The 16,443-nt window shown below is 37.4% G+C and overlaps 1 protein-coding gene across 1 annotated transcript; it reads left to right on the top strand.

Annotated features, from left to right (window-relative positions):
- The first annotated feature begins 4,055 nt into the window (after nucleotides 1-4,055).
- On the top strand, nucleotides 4,056-15,947 carry tmem184c (transmembrane protein 184C). The gene is made up of 10 exons (XM_053232631.1): nucleotides 4,056-4,599; nucleotides 5,978-6,108; nucleotides 6,951-6,987; nucleotides 7,556-7,761; nucleotides 9,702-9,776; nucleotides 10,003-10,096; nucleotides 11,999-12,111; nucleotides 13,013-13,112; nucleotides 13,197-13,368; nucleotides 15,111-15,947. The coding sequence occupies exons 1-10, from the start codon at nucleotides 4,483-4,485 to the stop codon at nucleotides 15,419-15,421; spliced, it is 1,356 nt and encodes a 451-aa protein (XP_053088606.1). The 5' UTR covers nucleotides 4,056-4,482; the 3' UTR covers nucleotides 15,422-15,947.
- Nucleotides 15,948-16,443: the final 496 nt, after the last annotated feature.

The following is a 16,443-nucleotide window of genomic DNA, read 5'->3' as shown; positions in this document are numbered from 1 at the left end:
GCACCTCATGTGTTTAAAATTATGGTGACTCAAGCAAGCAATACTCTCTAACAGACCTATTTCATACTTCACAAGGCTAAAATGGGTGTATTTAAGAGGAGAAATGCAATAAAAACATGCAGCACAGGGGAAATAAAGGGTCAGAATTAGGTAGTAAAGCTGTATGTCGGCAAATTAGACTCATGGATGGCTTGTTAATGTGCTGCTAAGCTGAACTTAGGTGCGTTACAGCATGGAAGCGCCAAAATTTGTGAAAAACTGACTTTAGAAAGCATTTTAAACAGTAAGAACATCCAAAACATGTGAAACTTGGAATTATGTATACTAGGACTAATGTGATGTTAACTTATCTGTAAACTCATGCTGTATGAGTGTCATGTATTTTCTTAGGGATGGAGCTAAAACCAGAATTAATAATAAATCTGATTTCATGCAACTTCTAAAACCAACTTTCTCTTCAACTGTTAAACAATTCAGTTAGAATTATAATGGAATTATAGATGAGGTGATGTACGTTGATAGTTTGCGACCACTGAAGAATGTGAAAACAATTAAGAATAAAACTTCAAATTTCAAATTTCATGTGAAAAACATGTGAAAGTGCATTTCACCATGCTAGGCCCTGAAAATGCTTTGTGACTAATACTGTATGTGATATGATACGAATCATGTAGAAATAAATGAATCCTGAAAGTAAATGAATATTTTTAAAAAAAAATCATGTAAAAATAAATTAATCATCAAAAAATCGCATGTGGAAATAAATAAAATGTGAAAAAAAATCACATATGGAAATAAATAAATTGTGAAAAAAATCATATGTGGAAATAAGTTAATTGGAAAAAAATCACACGTAGAAATAAATTAATTGTGAAAAAAATCACATGTGGAAATAAATTAATTGGAAAAAATCACATGTGGAAATAAATTAATCAATTTATAAATAAATTAATAAATAAATAAATTAAAGTAACTGAATCATGTGGGGAGAAGAATCGTGGGAAAATAAAAACATAATACATAAAACATAACATGAAGAGTTTAAATGTAAATTTCACATCATGTGATTATTCTTGTGTAGTTTGCATGACTTTTCTGTACAAACACATTTTATAAAAAAACAAAAAAAAACAAACTCATCACTTAGACTTCATTTGTGCTGCAGCTGTGATTTAAATTATAAATTGACATGAAATACTACGTCTCTGCTTTAATGTGACAGGAATCAGAATTGCACATGCACCTTGTCATCTAATCAGACTGCACACTTCAGCATGGAAACTGGAGAAGAAGTTGCTGTTGGCTTTGTGCTTTTTATAATAATATTTTGAATAAGAAATATGTGATTTTATTTTTTAAAGAAAAATGTTCTTGTTGTTTTGTTCAGTTCATTTTTCAACAGCACATTAGTCTATTCCTGTCTCAAAAAGGCAGATCATTTTATTATACTCTGTATGTTTTTTTAAGATGGTGGTGAAGATAATAATGGAAGAAATCAGAGAAATGAGAAAGGTGTTGAGTTTCTCAGAGTAAGCTGCACAGCAGCCTGATTGTGAGTCCACACTGCCATCTTAAGGAGATCTGCTGACATGCTTTCAGACATCTTTCCCTCTTTACTACTCTGAAGGTTCATTCAACTGGAAATCTGTGTGTCATTGTTACCATGTTTTAGGTTTTAGCTATCTGTTGTTATTTATGGAAATGCTAAATAAGAGAAACTCTTTAGGATTGAGAAGTTTGTGCTTCCCAGTTTCTCTGTAACATTACAAGCCTTTTTTTTGTGTGTGTCTCTTTTTTAACATTAACAGAGGCTGGTGAAGGAACAACTGTTTATTGCTGCTATAATGTAAATTCAGAACATTAAATGTAACTATAATGGGGTAAAAAAAAATACCATGTGTCATTCTTTAATAATAATAATAATAATAATAATAATAATAATAATAATAATTAGGTGGTATAACAGGAATAAAACACATTGGTGTGGCAACAGTAATTTTTTTTTCCCATCAGGCCTCATCACACCACTCTATCGTTGATTATTTTCCTATAACAGCACGTCCCAAGTATTATACCTTACTATCTATCTATCTATCTATCTATCTGACAGAGGTATAATATGCACGAATTGTTGACTTCTATAGCAACTTAAGTCCCGCCTCCTTGTCTGTCATTGGTCGACACTATCGGCTTCTCTCTACGATTGGCTGGTAATTTGACACACTCGGTCCTGATTGGATAGAGACGTTATTTGCATCCAACGCACGAGGCGTAACTTTATCTAAAACACATCACACAGTTTATACACAACATTTTATTCTAATTTATCTCAAAATTCTGCATTTAAGTTGTATCTATATCGTACAAAATATGTTTTGAATATCCAGTTGGTTTTAACTAGCCAATCCGCAGTTAGGAGGCGGGATTTGTTTGAATACTGACGATAAAAACAACGCAACGGTGGCGAGGATGTTGCCAGATCCGTGAAATTCATGTAGAAAGGGTTTTCAGGACAGAGGAGCTTATGCTGTGCGGTTTATTGGTAACATGATAAGCTGCTGGTTTTTTATTTTTATTTATTTATTTTATTTATTTTTTGTCTTATTAACTTCAAGAGAGAGAAAAAGAGGCTGGAGATGGAATGACTGTTTATAGCTGCTATAATGTAAGTGATAACTGAAGTTTACTTGGATGTTTGACAACATTAAACATCAGGTAACTATAAATAGATGAAGTATGAAATCATTCATGAATAAATTAAACATTATGATTTGCCAGCAAATTGCTGTGGTATAAAATGAATAAAACACTTCAGGTCATGCTGTTATAGGAAAATAATCAAACTCTGGGAAGTAACACTAAATCCATCCTATCGTTGATTATTTTCCTGTAACAGCATGAACAGTTAATAATAATTACACTACATGGACTTAATAATAATTACACTACATGGACTTAATAATAATTACACTACATAGCCAAACGTTTGTGGACACTGGACCATTAAAGCCATGTGTGCTTACTGAAAATCCTATTCCAGAGTTATTTCCCTTTGCTGTTATAATAAGTTTCAAGCTTGTTGCTGCTATAACAAGACTATTGCGAAGTCTTTCCACTAGATGTTGGAGCGTGGCTGTGGGGACTTGTGTTCATTCAGCTACAAGAGCATTAGTGAGATCAGGCGCTGATGTTGGGTGAGGAGGTCTGGGGTTCAGTCGGTGTTCCAGTTCATCCCAAAGGTGTTCAGTGGGGTTGAGGTCAGGGCTCTGTGCAGGACACTCGAGTTCTTCCACTCCAACCTTCACACACCATGTCTTCATGGAGCTCGCTTTGTGCACAGGGGCATTGTCATGCTGGGACAGATTTGAGCCTTTTAGGTCCAGTGAAGGGAAATTGTAATGCTACAGCATACAAAGACATTCTATACAATTGTGTGCTTCCAACTTTGTGGGGAAGAACCACATATGGGTGTGATGGTCAGGTGTCCACATACTTTTGGCCAAATAGTGTATATGTAATCATATATATATATATATATATATATATAAAATAATAGTTTTAATATATAATAATATATAATATATATATGTAATAATAGTTTTGATTTTTATATATATATATATATATATATATATATATATATAAAAATCAAAACTATTATTACACACCTAATAAATAATGAGTTGAGTAATTAGATAATATTTATAAGATTTCAATTGTGCTGCATGAGGAATTTTTTAAACACTTAAAAAGATCTCTATCTATCTATCTTACTGTTTTTCAAATAGATTTTATGTAGCTCTTTATATTATTTTATATATATATTTTTTTATCTTGTGTGTGTTGATATCTATAACTATCTATCTATATATAATGTGTATATGTATGTATATATGTGTCTTGTATATTTATCACCTTTATTACTTTATTCGTATTCTGTTAATGATATGATCAGCCTGATCTTTTTAGTAAATATAGTTTGTTCAAATCTTTGACTTTCTTTCTTTCTTTCTTGTTTGCTTGCTTGTGGGGTTGAGAGGGCTTTTCGGCAGATCTGGCAACCCTTCTCGTCGACACTAAACAGGAAGTTGAAGACTGCATTGTTTGACTAAAGTTCTGTCTTATCTTACAGGAGGGATGTTTGCTGTCCTTCCGTGCTATAACGCTCAAATTACGCTGTTATGGTGTTCATATTTGTTTGTAGCACATGTCTGGATTTCGAGACAATCCTCCTGAGTAGATATTGAGGTAGAAATCGTGTGTGTTTGAGAGCTAGCATGAGCGCTAATGCGACACGAGCCGCGTTTGTTGACAGTGAATCAGCTGATTAGGGTGAGTGTTCCTCAGAAGCTCGCGTGATAGTTCAGCACGAGCTGCTCGTCCTTTAGGAGCTTTCACCCAGCTCTCTAGCTGAATGTGAGGAAGGAGAGGAGGAAGAGGAAGAAGGAGAGGAGGAAGGAGAGGAGAACTGAGCAGGAGAAGATGCCGTGCACCTGTGGGAACTGGAGGAGGTGGATCAGACCTCTGGTGGTGCTCCTCTACATCCTGCTCCTGCTGGTGGTTCTTCCTCTGTGCATATGGGAGCTGCAGAAATCAGAGGTCTGATTCATTAGTAAAGGGAAACTCCACCCTCAAACACACACATGTTTATACTGAAGTATCTGCCATGGGGTCAGTGATTAGGGTGTTAATTTGTTGGTTGGTGTGAATTTTCAGGGGAGGGTAGATAATGCATGCTCAGAAAGTCCCCAGATGACATCACAGATTAATATTCCTAGATATTCCTAGATATTCCTAGAATTATCACAATCGTTTGCATGTCAACACGTGTTACGTGGAGAAGGAAGATTTTCTGAAGACACATAGAATAAAAAAAAAATAGTTTTAAAAATATTTCATATAGAAAGGAATCGTCTTTAATCACTGAACCACAAATCAACTTTTTACATATTACATGAAGAAGTGTGCACGTGGGACAAACAATGGTGATCAATGATTAATCTTCAGGAACAGTGATGTTCAGCGATTGGTCGGTGGGAACAATGGTGATCAGTGATTGGGTGTTGGGAACAATGGTGATCAGTGATTGGGTGTTGGGGAACAGTGGTGATCAGTGATTGGTCATTGGGAACAATGGGAAAACGGTGATCAGTGATTGGTCGGTGGGAACAATGGAGTTCAGTAATTAGGTTTTAGGAACAATGGTGTTCAGTGATTGGGTGTTGGGGAACAATAGTGATCAGTGATTGGGTGTAGGGGAGCAATGGTGATCTGTGATTGTTCTTTTGGAGCAATGATTTTCAGTGATTAGTGTTCAGGAACAGTGATGTTCAGTGATTGGTCACTGGGCAAAACGGTGATCAGTGATTGGTCACTGGACACAATGGTGATTCCGTGACTGGGGCTTCTTTTCTCAGTCACCATTTTCCAACACCATATTAATGAGAACTCCAGTGTAGAAATAGTGGACACATTGGTGCAAATGCGGGACTTAAAGTCCCAGAATGCAGTGCAGATATATACAACGCTGAGTCACAGCAGAGACTCGGCTAGTTAATAATCTACGAAATGATGAGCGTGATAGTGTTGATGACAGTATTAGCATGAAAGTTGAAGCTTTGGAAACTGATCTGTTTGAGCAGAGTGTAAACATGAGGAAGTGAGAGAGCTGGACAGACTAAAGGACTAAAGCACCGCCCCATCGCTCTCTTAGATGAATTGAGGGCTAAATCCCACTGCACCACTATCAGCAGGTAGAACAGCATTGTGGGTAATGTAGGAGACTGTTAACTAAAGCGAAAATAGACCAACAAAGCCAACTCGGAATTTCATGACAAAGAAAGACCGTTGAAGATCACATAGTGATTATAGATATTGATGTACATGTCAGAGTGGACTTTTCTGTTAATAACCCAATGTCTTGGTTCTTCTTGATGATCTGTAAAGGTCTGATCTGATCTTGTTGGGTTTTTTGCAGGTTGGCACTCACAACAAAGCCTGGTTCATCGCAGGCATTTTTGTCTTCATGACAATCCCCATATCACTGTGGGGGATACTTCAGCATCTAGTGCACTACACCCAGCCCGAGCTGCAGAAACCCATAATCAGGTAAATATGACCTCAGGCGTTAGGATTAATCACATATTATCAATATTAGGTTATATTTTCACACGCTAACTATCATGTGTATCATTAGATATCGGTGCTTCATAACCCTGTTACTAGTCACAGTAACCTGAATGGATGTTAAAAGATTTTTTGTACCACTTGATTTTTTTTTAGCATTTTCTTATCTTATCATCTTTTTTTTTTAAATAAATATTGAATAAAAAATATGAACTTTTTAAAAAATAATAATATGGCTTAATTATTTTGCCAGCAAACCTAAATATTGTCACAGATTTCTTCAGATATCATGCTATATCTTCCATATCATTAGCTGAAATGTATTGTAAAAACAAATACAAACTAGATTATACCGTTTTTCTGTTCTGTTTTTGTGTATGTCGCTTGCTAAGAGCATAAGCTCAGATACATTACTGAATAAAACTCCTGGATGTTTAACATCATATTGATCTTCAAACACAATTTGTTGCAAATGAAATATTTTCTCACTCATGCCGTTACAATCTGTGTGTCTTTGACACCAAATGTCTGATCGAAATGCCATTGTCTTAAAGATAACTCGCTCAGTATTGAATAATGAATGTGCTTTGTAAGCGTCAGGTATGAGTCCTTAAGTCAAATCAGTGAATACGACACAATGTCAGCCTAGTTAAACATTAAACGCTTCAAATTATTAAAGTTATTAAATGTTAAATATTAAACGTCGACCACCACCATGACCCACATTAAGCCTTTCCTCATTATGACCAGAGTCTCAGTAAATGTTCATATTGCAGCGTCTGATCTGTTACTCCTTCATGTCTGTTCTTTCTGTTTATTTTTAGGATATTATGGATGGTTCCAATATATAGCTTGGATAGCGTAAGTATTTTTTTGGAATCTTTGTTTAAAATTCGTAAGTGCTGTGTTTGTGCTATTTTAGCTTTGCTTGCGTGTCTCTTCCATCGTCTCCAAGGCAGGCATTGATTGAGGGCTTAATGTCATGAAGCACATGATTTCACTTAGGATCGTCTGCAGTCCTACTTCCTGAATTGCGATCTCAGTGTCAAATCAAAGTCACGTGCTTCTCGTTGTTGTTTGTTGGAGCCAAACAGTCTTCTTTGTTTGTTCCGATAAACAATTTATGCCACAGCGCTCCTGAATTCTCAGTTCTGAGACTGAGAATACTTTAGAGTAATATGTTGACTTATAAACTGTAAATGATAAAAATGTAATAGTTAGCAAATCTCTGTGGTACAAGAACAATAAAACATACAAGGACATGCTGTTAGAGGAAAATAATCAAAACCTGGTAACAGTAACTCTGCTTTGCACCAGGCAGCATCACACCATCCCATCATTGATTAGTTTCCTATAACAGCACACCCCCAAGTGTATTATTCCTCACTTCATGGTGTTAACTTGACCAAATTTCTCTTCCTGGCTGTAGTGGATTGCGCTGAAGTACCCGAACATCGCAATCTACGTGGACACGTGCAGAGAGTGCTATGAAGCCTACGTCATTTACAACTTCATGATCTTCCTGCTGAACTACCTGGAGAAGCAGTATCCCAGCCTGGTGCAGATGCTGGAGGTGCAGGAACAGCAGAAACACCTGCCGCCGCTCTGCTGCTGCCCGCCCTGGCCCATGGGAGAGTGAGTGTTTTCGCTACGTTTTATAGAGCTCCTGCTCAGGTAAAACCTACATACCTGTCATGGTCATGTGATCAAGCGTAACCTACATGGCCACGCCCATACAACAAGCCATTCATAATAAAGGAGAGTTAACCAGTTCGTACGTAGTTCACATGGTAGTGGTAGAGTGACAACCAAGACACACCCATCAATCATCATTACTACAGATGACCTCCAACAGCATGATCCTCTCCGAATAGTACTTTCGTGTGTCTGGTGTCTCAGGTAAGACTATGTGAAGTGCAGGAACAGACTTCAGATAGTCCTTCTTTGGTGACTGCCGCTAGCACGTGTGAGAGCAGTGCTTTTTAGACGTCTTTAGCTGAGCTGAACTGCAGCCAGGTTGAAATAAGCTTCATTCAGGCCAACAGTGTAACGCGTAGCTGTAATGTTTCTCAGCAGAAGGGTTATAAAGTGGAACCATGTGTGTTTGTGTACATGTACATTCGTGACATTTTGAAACAACAGCTCTTTATTTCTGCATTTTTTTTTTTTTTTTTTTTTTTTTACCTTGCAGCTGAACATACTTCTTTCGAGACCAATTCAGAATATATCTTTAGTGGGCACTCTGGGATAACAGTACTGGACAGAACTAGACTCTTTTTTTAATACTAAAACTGCTCAAACACGTGTGGAATTTTTATTAATCCGGGTATACAGGTTTGAGACAGTGTGACATTGCACTACAAACTAGGAAAAGCTTTTTGTATTATTTTTACGTACAAGCTGTATTTATTACAGTCTCATTGCCACTTTCTGTTTAACTTTCAATTAGACTTTAATTTTCCACCCAACAGCAAGGTGCTACCTAATTTCGAGCCAGGCCAATGCGTTTTCAGGGCAAAGGTGCACCATTAGATGATAAATACAGCTCTGAAGGCTCATTTGGCTACGTTTAGCTGCACTTCAGCGCAGCCAGGTTGAAATGAGCTTCAGTCAGGCCAACAACGTAATGTGTAACATTTGTCTGACTGAAAGCAGATTGGATCTGTGTGTTTGAGAGATTCTGGGTCATCTACGTCTGTGTTTCTTCTTTTCTTTTCTCCTTTCCTTCTCCTTGATGAGAATCAAACTCAGGATGAACACAAAGAACATTATCCATTTGTTTGGTGCCACAGCTCCATGATGCACCTGTGCAGTTTTAAACGTGTTTATTATTAAAACCAACTGCGCCAAAGTACTGTTCTCGACTCTGAATTGGTCAGAAGGTGTTCAGGTTTCTGAGTATAGTAACAGCTTATACAGGGACTTGAATTTAAAAAAAAAAAATATTATTATTGGAAGGGTGACATTTTCTGTGAGGAAACATTTATGGAAGGAGTCTCCAGTGTCAGCACTTTGTAACAGTCAGACGTAAAGCTGTAATTTTATGTTTTAAGACATAGGAAAGTTTTGACGATGGAGGACTCTGCTGCTTCTTGGTAACATGACGAATTGTTTTTTTTTGCCTTTTAACCTCTAAAGAGGAAAAAAGTGAGACTGGTGCAAGAATGACTGTTTATAGCTACTTTAACATAAGTGATGAAAGGGACTAACTTATTTAAGGGATGTAAGTATAAATGGATCCAAAGTATGACGTGTTGTATTTTAATACAAAAAAAAAATTGTAACAAGTTTGTAAAAAATTGCAGAAGTAAAATATATCTCTTGTATAAGAGAAGTAAAATACTTTGGGGTGTGCTGTTGTAGGAAAATAATGGACTTTGGGGTGGTAACAGTGACTTCGCTTCATCACACCACTCCACCGATGATTATTTTCCTATAACAGAACACCCCGAAGTGTTTTAGTCCGTATTAAAACACTTGTCATGTTTGAGTTTTATTATATGTAGGTAGTATTGTAGAGGCTGATGTGTTAATGTGTGTGTACAGTGTGTGATTGGTGATAATTGTGTGTGCAGGGTGCTGTTGCTGAGATGTAAGCTGGGTGTTCTGCAGTACACTGTAGTGCGACCCGTCACCACAGTCATCGCATTGTGAGTGTCCCATTTACACACCAGATACTCTTCCTCCAGTAACACCTCAGAGAAAACATTAGCGGAAAAATTCCACTTACACAAATGTTCTTGTAGGAAAGTATAGCTCTTTACCCAAGTCAGGAGGCTTGAGGCTAATGTAGTTACCAAGTAATAGAAACCTCATGATGAACTATGAGCGTGCCAGTATTTTTGATGTTTTTTTTGTTTTTTTTTGTATCTTCAGGATCTGTCAGCTTTGTGGGGTTTACGATGAAGGCAACTTCAGCTCCAAAAATGCCTGGACCTATTTAGTGATCATGAACAATCTCTCCCAGCTCGTATGTACCTCCTTATTCATCATTCGTAGTGTTCTGAAATACAGAAAGATGCATAAGGACAGAGTTGCTCCAAATTTAATATCAGAATGAATACACAGATACGTACAACAATAAATCTTTTTTAGTGTGTGTTTATTATACTATTTCTAGATCCTGAGTAATTGTAGAAGTTGTAACTACTCGGCTCAGAACCAGAGTAAACCTGCATGTAAATAAAATGTCTTGGCAGAAACCATCAGTTTTATCTCTTCACTGCAAAAAAGAAATATCTGGCAAGTGAAAATATCTTGACACAAATTTGTGATTTCTATTTCTAGAGATTTTTGGGCAGATATTTAAAGTTTGAAATGATGAATTGAAATTAACGCCGGAAAGAAAACATGTCAGCGTCTACAGTTTAAGCGTATCATTTACAGTTCTTGAACATTTGCCATGGTATGGGAGTCACCTGAAGGCTATTCGTTCTGTTGTTTAAGCTAATGCAGAGGTCAAAGCAAATGTGAATAATGTTCACTGAAGGGGAAAGATGCATATTGGTCCTGGTAGTGCTTACTTTCAGGTCACACCAACTTTATTTATGTGAACGTTGCCCTGTGAATTTGCAAACTTCGGTTTTGTAGATCAAGAGAAAACAATAAGGCGGGGCTGTGGTCTCTTAGGTCAGTAAAAGCTCATGGTAGAACATGGTATTTATCAGCTGTGATGGCCTGAAGTTTGTGGACACCTGACCATCACACCCATATGTGTTTTGTTGAATTATCCCTGTCCAGATTTATTCCCCCTTTGCTGTTATAATAACCTCCACTCTTGTGCGAAGTCTTTCCACTAGATTTTGGAGTGTGGATGTGGGAATTTGTGTTCATTCAGCTACAAGAGCATTAGTGAGATCAGGCACTGATGTTGGGAGAGGAGATGTTGGGGTGCAGTCAGTGTTCCAGTTCATCCCAAAGGTGTTCAGTGGGGTTGAGGTCAGGGATCTGTGCAGGACACTCGAGTTCTTCCACTCTGGGCATTGGCATGATGGAACAGGTTTGGATCTCTTAGTTCCAGTGAAGGGAAATGCTGAAGCTACAGTATACAAAGACATTCTAAACAATTGTGTGCACATGTAGGTGTGAAGGTCAAGTGTCCACATACATTTGGCCGTATAGTGTAGGGTTTTGTGGTAAAATTCTATGCTTTCTACCTGTCAGGATTTTCTTCTTAGCACTTCTAAATGAATAAAAATGTCCAAACCATTTATAAACATGTAACTGGAAATATTAGACACGTTTATCTTGATGTTTTCACTTTGTAAGATATTGTCATAGAGTCACAGATCTACAAATCCACAACTATCAGATCATTATCAGAAATGTTTCTTGTAAGCGTTCTTGTAAGATATCAGCAAGATGTTGATCAAATAGTGTGGTAGTAACAGATAAAAACACAACTTCTGTGGAAGTAGTGTATGGTTAGAAAGTTTTGGAAAGTCATTTTTCCACCCTGCCTTACAGACGACTCTGTGCAAGCTGGAGATATGCAAAAAAATGTTGTGCAAAGTGACACAGACAGACATGAATGGTGTCTACTTCAGCTTGCATAATCTCCACGTTCTTGTTGCTTTCAGTAAAAAACTACAGAAGCAAACTTCAGACACCTAATACTGCACAAGTGAGCATACGTTCATGTTTCAGAAAGTAACTTTTCCCGAACTGCCTCAACTTACCCCACCCCTCCAAAGCACTTTTCAAACTCTGAAAGTGTTATAAAACTGTTATAAAAGCATAAAACTAGGCTTGAGGTCTACACAGCATCCCTGATAGTTATTTATAGCTCACAGCCAGCTAGCACAAGATAAAAAAAATCATTTCTGCCACCTGAGTGTATTACAGTGTTCACTGTTTTTTTTTTTTTTCTCAGTTTGCCATGTACTGCCTGGTGCTGTTCTACAAAACGTTAAGAGAAGAACTCAGCCCTATCAAACCTGTGGGCAAATTCCTTTGCGTCAAACTCGTTGTGTTCGTGTCCTTCTGGTAAGAAAAACGATTACATCACACATCATAAACGTGTTATCATAACGTAGCCTTGGACGAGCCTGATGGCATTAGCAGGATTCTAGCATCACCTACGGTTTACTAGGATTGGCCGGAATAATTTGAGTACTCGAGTATTCATTTGTTATGATGTGAAATTCAAAAGTTTCATCTTTACCTTCCTGCTCCCTATACAAATGTAGGCAATGACGTAGGTAGGTGGTTTCTCCACCCTACGTCATGCACTATGTAATATTCAAATCAAGATTCACCCAAATGTTGTTAAAGTCCTGAAAGACAGTCATGTGACCTAAATCATGTGCTGCGTCATAATGACAACGATTTAATGATTTATCAACGAATTTGTTGTATTAAATATCTTTGGCAATGAAACTACCAACAATACTGATTTTCCTGTTAATTACACTGATAAAAAAACATTTTATCTATTTGTATTTTTGGTTATAATTTTTATTTTAGTTATTATTATTATTATTAAAAATATTTTAATTTAAATAAAAAATATTATTATTTATTATTATTATTATTATTATTACATAATATAATTTATTATTATTATTTATGCATGTGATAATGTTAAAAACTGGCCCACATTATACAAACCAAATCAGTGGATACCTCTGGAGTGGTTGTGATGAGATGGTTAAGATTGTCACAACACTCTCACTCTCTCTCTCACACACACACACGAAGTTTATGGATTAATTTATGGATTAGTTAGAGGACGCAACCCTGCAACATGACCAGTACATGATGAACAAGTGATCTATTGTGCAGCTCTAGTGTAGACTGAGTGTGATTGTATTCTATGCATGAGTGCAGCTCAAATTTACGTTGTCACTTTGTGTGTTGAACACACTGATAACTCACACACACACAGGCAGGCGGTGCTCATTGCTCTGCTTGTGAAGGTTGGAGTGATTTCAGACTCTCACACCTGGGACTGGGACAGCGTGGAGGCCGTGGCCACTGGACTGCAGGTACACGATGATTTCTCTTCCATGTATTAGTCTCTCTATTACATCTACGTAAATAAACCTGAACATGATGTGGTTCTGTTCCAGGACTTTATCATCTGTGTGGAGATGTTTTTGGCAGCCATTGCTCATCACTTCAGCTTCACCTACAAGCCATATATACAGGAAGCAGAGGAAGGCTCATGCTTTGACTCCTTTTTGGCCATGTGGGACATGTCAGACATCCGGGCCGACATCTCCGAGCAAGTGCGCAATGTCGGTGAGTCACTGACGAGCTTCGTAAAGTGTCTTATACCACAGCGCTGTTGAATTCTCTAATCTGATTGATCAGAGGGTGTTGATTAATTTTCTATAACAGCAGCTCTGACAGTTTTTTGACCAGTTTATTAATGCACTCGTTCTAATACGTTATTGTTTCTATAGTAACATCATCCACACAGACTTTAACATAATTGAGTGTAATTGTTGGTATGGTGATGTTTTCTGGAAGGAGACAGTTATTTAATGGTTATTTTTGTGAATCCATTTATTTCTGTAAAGCTGCTTTGTGACGATGTCCATTGTTAAAACCGCTATACAAATAAAATTGAATTGAATTTAACATTTATGGAAGGAGTCTCCAGTGCCAGCGCAATTTAACAGAATTTAAAGCTGTAAAGTTCTCTGCCAAAGGGAAGGTCTTCTTGACACAAGGCATTGCGGTTTCTCTCTAACAAGTGGCCTTTTTTTGTCTTGTTAACTTATAGAGATAGAGGAAAAAAAGGAAAGAGTACCTTGTTTCACAGACACTTAACAACATTAAATGTAACTATAATCAGATAAAATATACAACATGTTAAATAATGAACAGTAACCACACTTCAGCGCACCATCTCATTGCTGATTATTTTCCTAAAACTGCACACGTCCAAGCATTTTGTTCCTTATTTACTATCTGAAAAGTGACTGAAATGTTACATAGCACCAGTTTTAAACTAACTTAGTTCTCCATCGTGTTTTATTCTTTATATGCTTTGATTTGCCTCAGGTCTAAGTGACAGATGTTGTAAACAGTTGAGCAGGTCTCTGTTTTTATTAGGGCTGCAGGATATTGAAGAAAAATGCGATATGCGATAACTTAAATAATGCGATATGTGGTATGATAATGCTAAAATCAATTTAAATTATATGTATATTTATATATTTAAAAACTGAAAATGACAGAAGTAACATACATATTTCTTATTGAGGAAAAGAAAGCATTCTCTGCTACTTTGACTTTGACTGAAGTATTAAAATCATTCAGTTATCACAAGCCCTTGTGATGTGCTTATCGTGATATTTACGTTTGCGACATTTTGATAATTTCGATATATATCGTGCAGACCTAGTTTTAATTGTTATTTCTTTGTTATTAAAGTCAGTTTTAATGTTATTTGTTCCTGACAGCAGCTTTTTGGAACTGGACATTAACTGCACGTCGTAATGACAGTGATAAATGGACTGGTGCGCGGATGTGTGTGGACAAGTGGATAGACAGTGGATAGATGCTGTTGAATAAATTGATGGATGGATCGATGGATGGATGGATGGGTAACTAAGTGGACAGATGGAGGATATATTAAGATGGAGGATAAGTAATAGACAGAAAAATAAGTGGTGGATGGATAAATTCATGAACATATTGATACAAAGTTAGAAGGACAGAAGCGTAAATAGTCGGGTGTATAGATATATGGATGGAAAGACAGGATAATAGATGTATAGATTTATGGACAGAAGGATGAATAGAGAAGTGGTCCAAAGTCGATAAGTGTGTAAATAGATAGGCACATGTGGATGGATGGATGGATGGATGGGTGAAAGAAGGAAGATGGAAGGATCTAGTTGTACAATGAAAGCCACAATCAACAGCAACCAAGAGAGTGAATGAAACAAGAAATAACATATAAGGTTATCTAATAGGAAATTATATTTCCTTCTGTTTTTAATCTCATCGTGCATCTGGTTGTTCTCTCGCAGGCCGAACAGTTATGGGCCGGCCCAGGAAGAGCTACTTCGCCCGTGACGCAGAGCATGACGAACACAGAGGGCTGCTGTCCTCCGGTTCTCAGGACGCCGCCGTCGCTGAGGCTTCCTCCACTCCTCCGTCTCCATCAGGCCACTATCAGGGTCTGGGACACACCCGACCCCCTCACTCTCGCTCGGCCCCCGCCGAACTCTGCTCCACACCCTGGGTGGGAGACGTAGACGACGTGGACGACATCACCCCCACCGTGCTGTCCGGGGATCCCAAAAACCAGGCGCGCACACAGTACGCTAAAATCACTTAACACACGCGAACGCTGTTCACGTTATTCCCAGTAACTAATTCACTGGGAGCGGCGGGTTAAAAAGGCACACTGGGGATTTTAGTCAGCCTGTTTCACCCCGGTTTTTATCAATTTTAAGAAAATCTAATGATTTTTTCATTTCTATTGACTCATGCAAAAAAAAAAAAAAAAAAAAAAAACATCCGTTCTTTTAAGACAGCTAAATTAATTTTTTTGTAAATTGCAAAACAGTTTATTCACACTATTTATCTGTTCCTTCCTCTGCAGAAATGCATGTTTTAATATTTTAAACAGTCACCCTGTGTCCTTGTGGCATTAGTGTCTCAGTTAATCTGTTGACTGAAAACGTCATGATGTAATCAGTGTTTGCTGATTACACACACACACACACACACACACACACACACACACACACACACACACACACACAGTGTGCCAAAGTGCTCTGTTTTTTTAAGCCAGAGAAAAAGCTGAACAATGTGCAAAGGACATTTATGAAGTGCACAATATACTCGAAATGCATGAAGCTTTTTTTCTCTCAGCCTCTGAGCAAATGTGTCACATTCATTTCCTGTTACGCTCCTTTTTTTAAATACTAATACCTTAGAGGGATATTCTGTCTATATTCTTTGCATTTTTATGGTTGATTTATTTAATTTTTGTTTTATTTTAAATGAAGCAGTTTACACCTGAAATTTTTGTACAGCTATAAAGTGAAAAGGTTCCTTTTAGCTGATTAGCCAAGACGTGTCTTTGCTACTAGGTTAATGTTGCTAACAACTAATTTGCAGTTCAGCTGTAGCATTTACAAATTTTGTCCCTGTACTAGAGCAATACAGGAGGCACAGCAATTCACTGAAGGGGAAAGGATGTATGGATGTGAAAGATGCACAATAGCTTCTGATAGCAGTTAATTTCACTCCGCACTGACTTTCGCCAACCTCAGTCATGCAAGGCAATAGAAAACAAGAAGGTGGGACTGTGGACTTTTTGGTCCAGTACAGAATGGAGGAGATTGTTAT

Source organism: Pangasianodon hypophthalmus, chromosome 3 (assembly GCF_027358585.1).
Source record: "Pangasianodon hypophthalmus isolate fPanHyp1 chromosome 3, fPanHyp1.pri, whole genome shotgun sequence".
NCBI lineage: Eukaryota > Metazoa > Chordata > Actinopteri > Siluriformes > Pangasiidae > Pangasianodon > Pangasianodon hypophthalmus.
The sequence above is the reverse complement of the archived record's forward strand: the minus strand, read 5'-3'. Positions and strand labels throughout refer to the sequence as shown.

Coding starts and splice junctions, on each gene's coding strand:
- tmem184c (XM_053232631.1), top strand. CDS start 4,483: ATGCCGTGCACCTGTGGGAACTGGAGGAGGTGGATCAGACCTCTGGTG. Junction 9,777..10,002: donor GTCACCACAGTCATCGCATT/GTGAGTGTCCCA, acceptor TTGTATCTTCAG/GATCTGTCAGCTTTGTGGGG. Junction 12,112..13,012: donor GTTGTGTTCGTGTCCTTCTG/GTAAGAAAAACG, acceptor ACACACACACAG/GCAGGCGGTGCTCATTGCTC.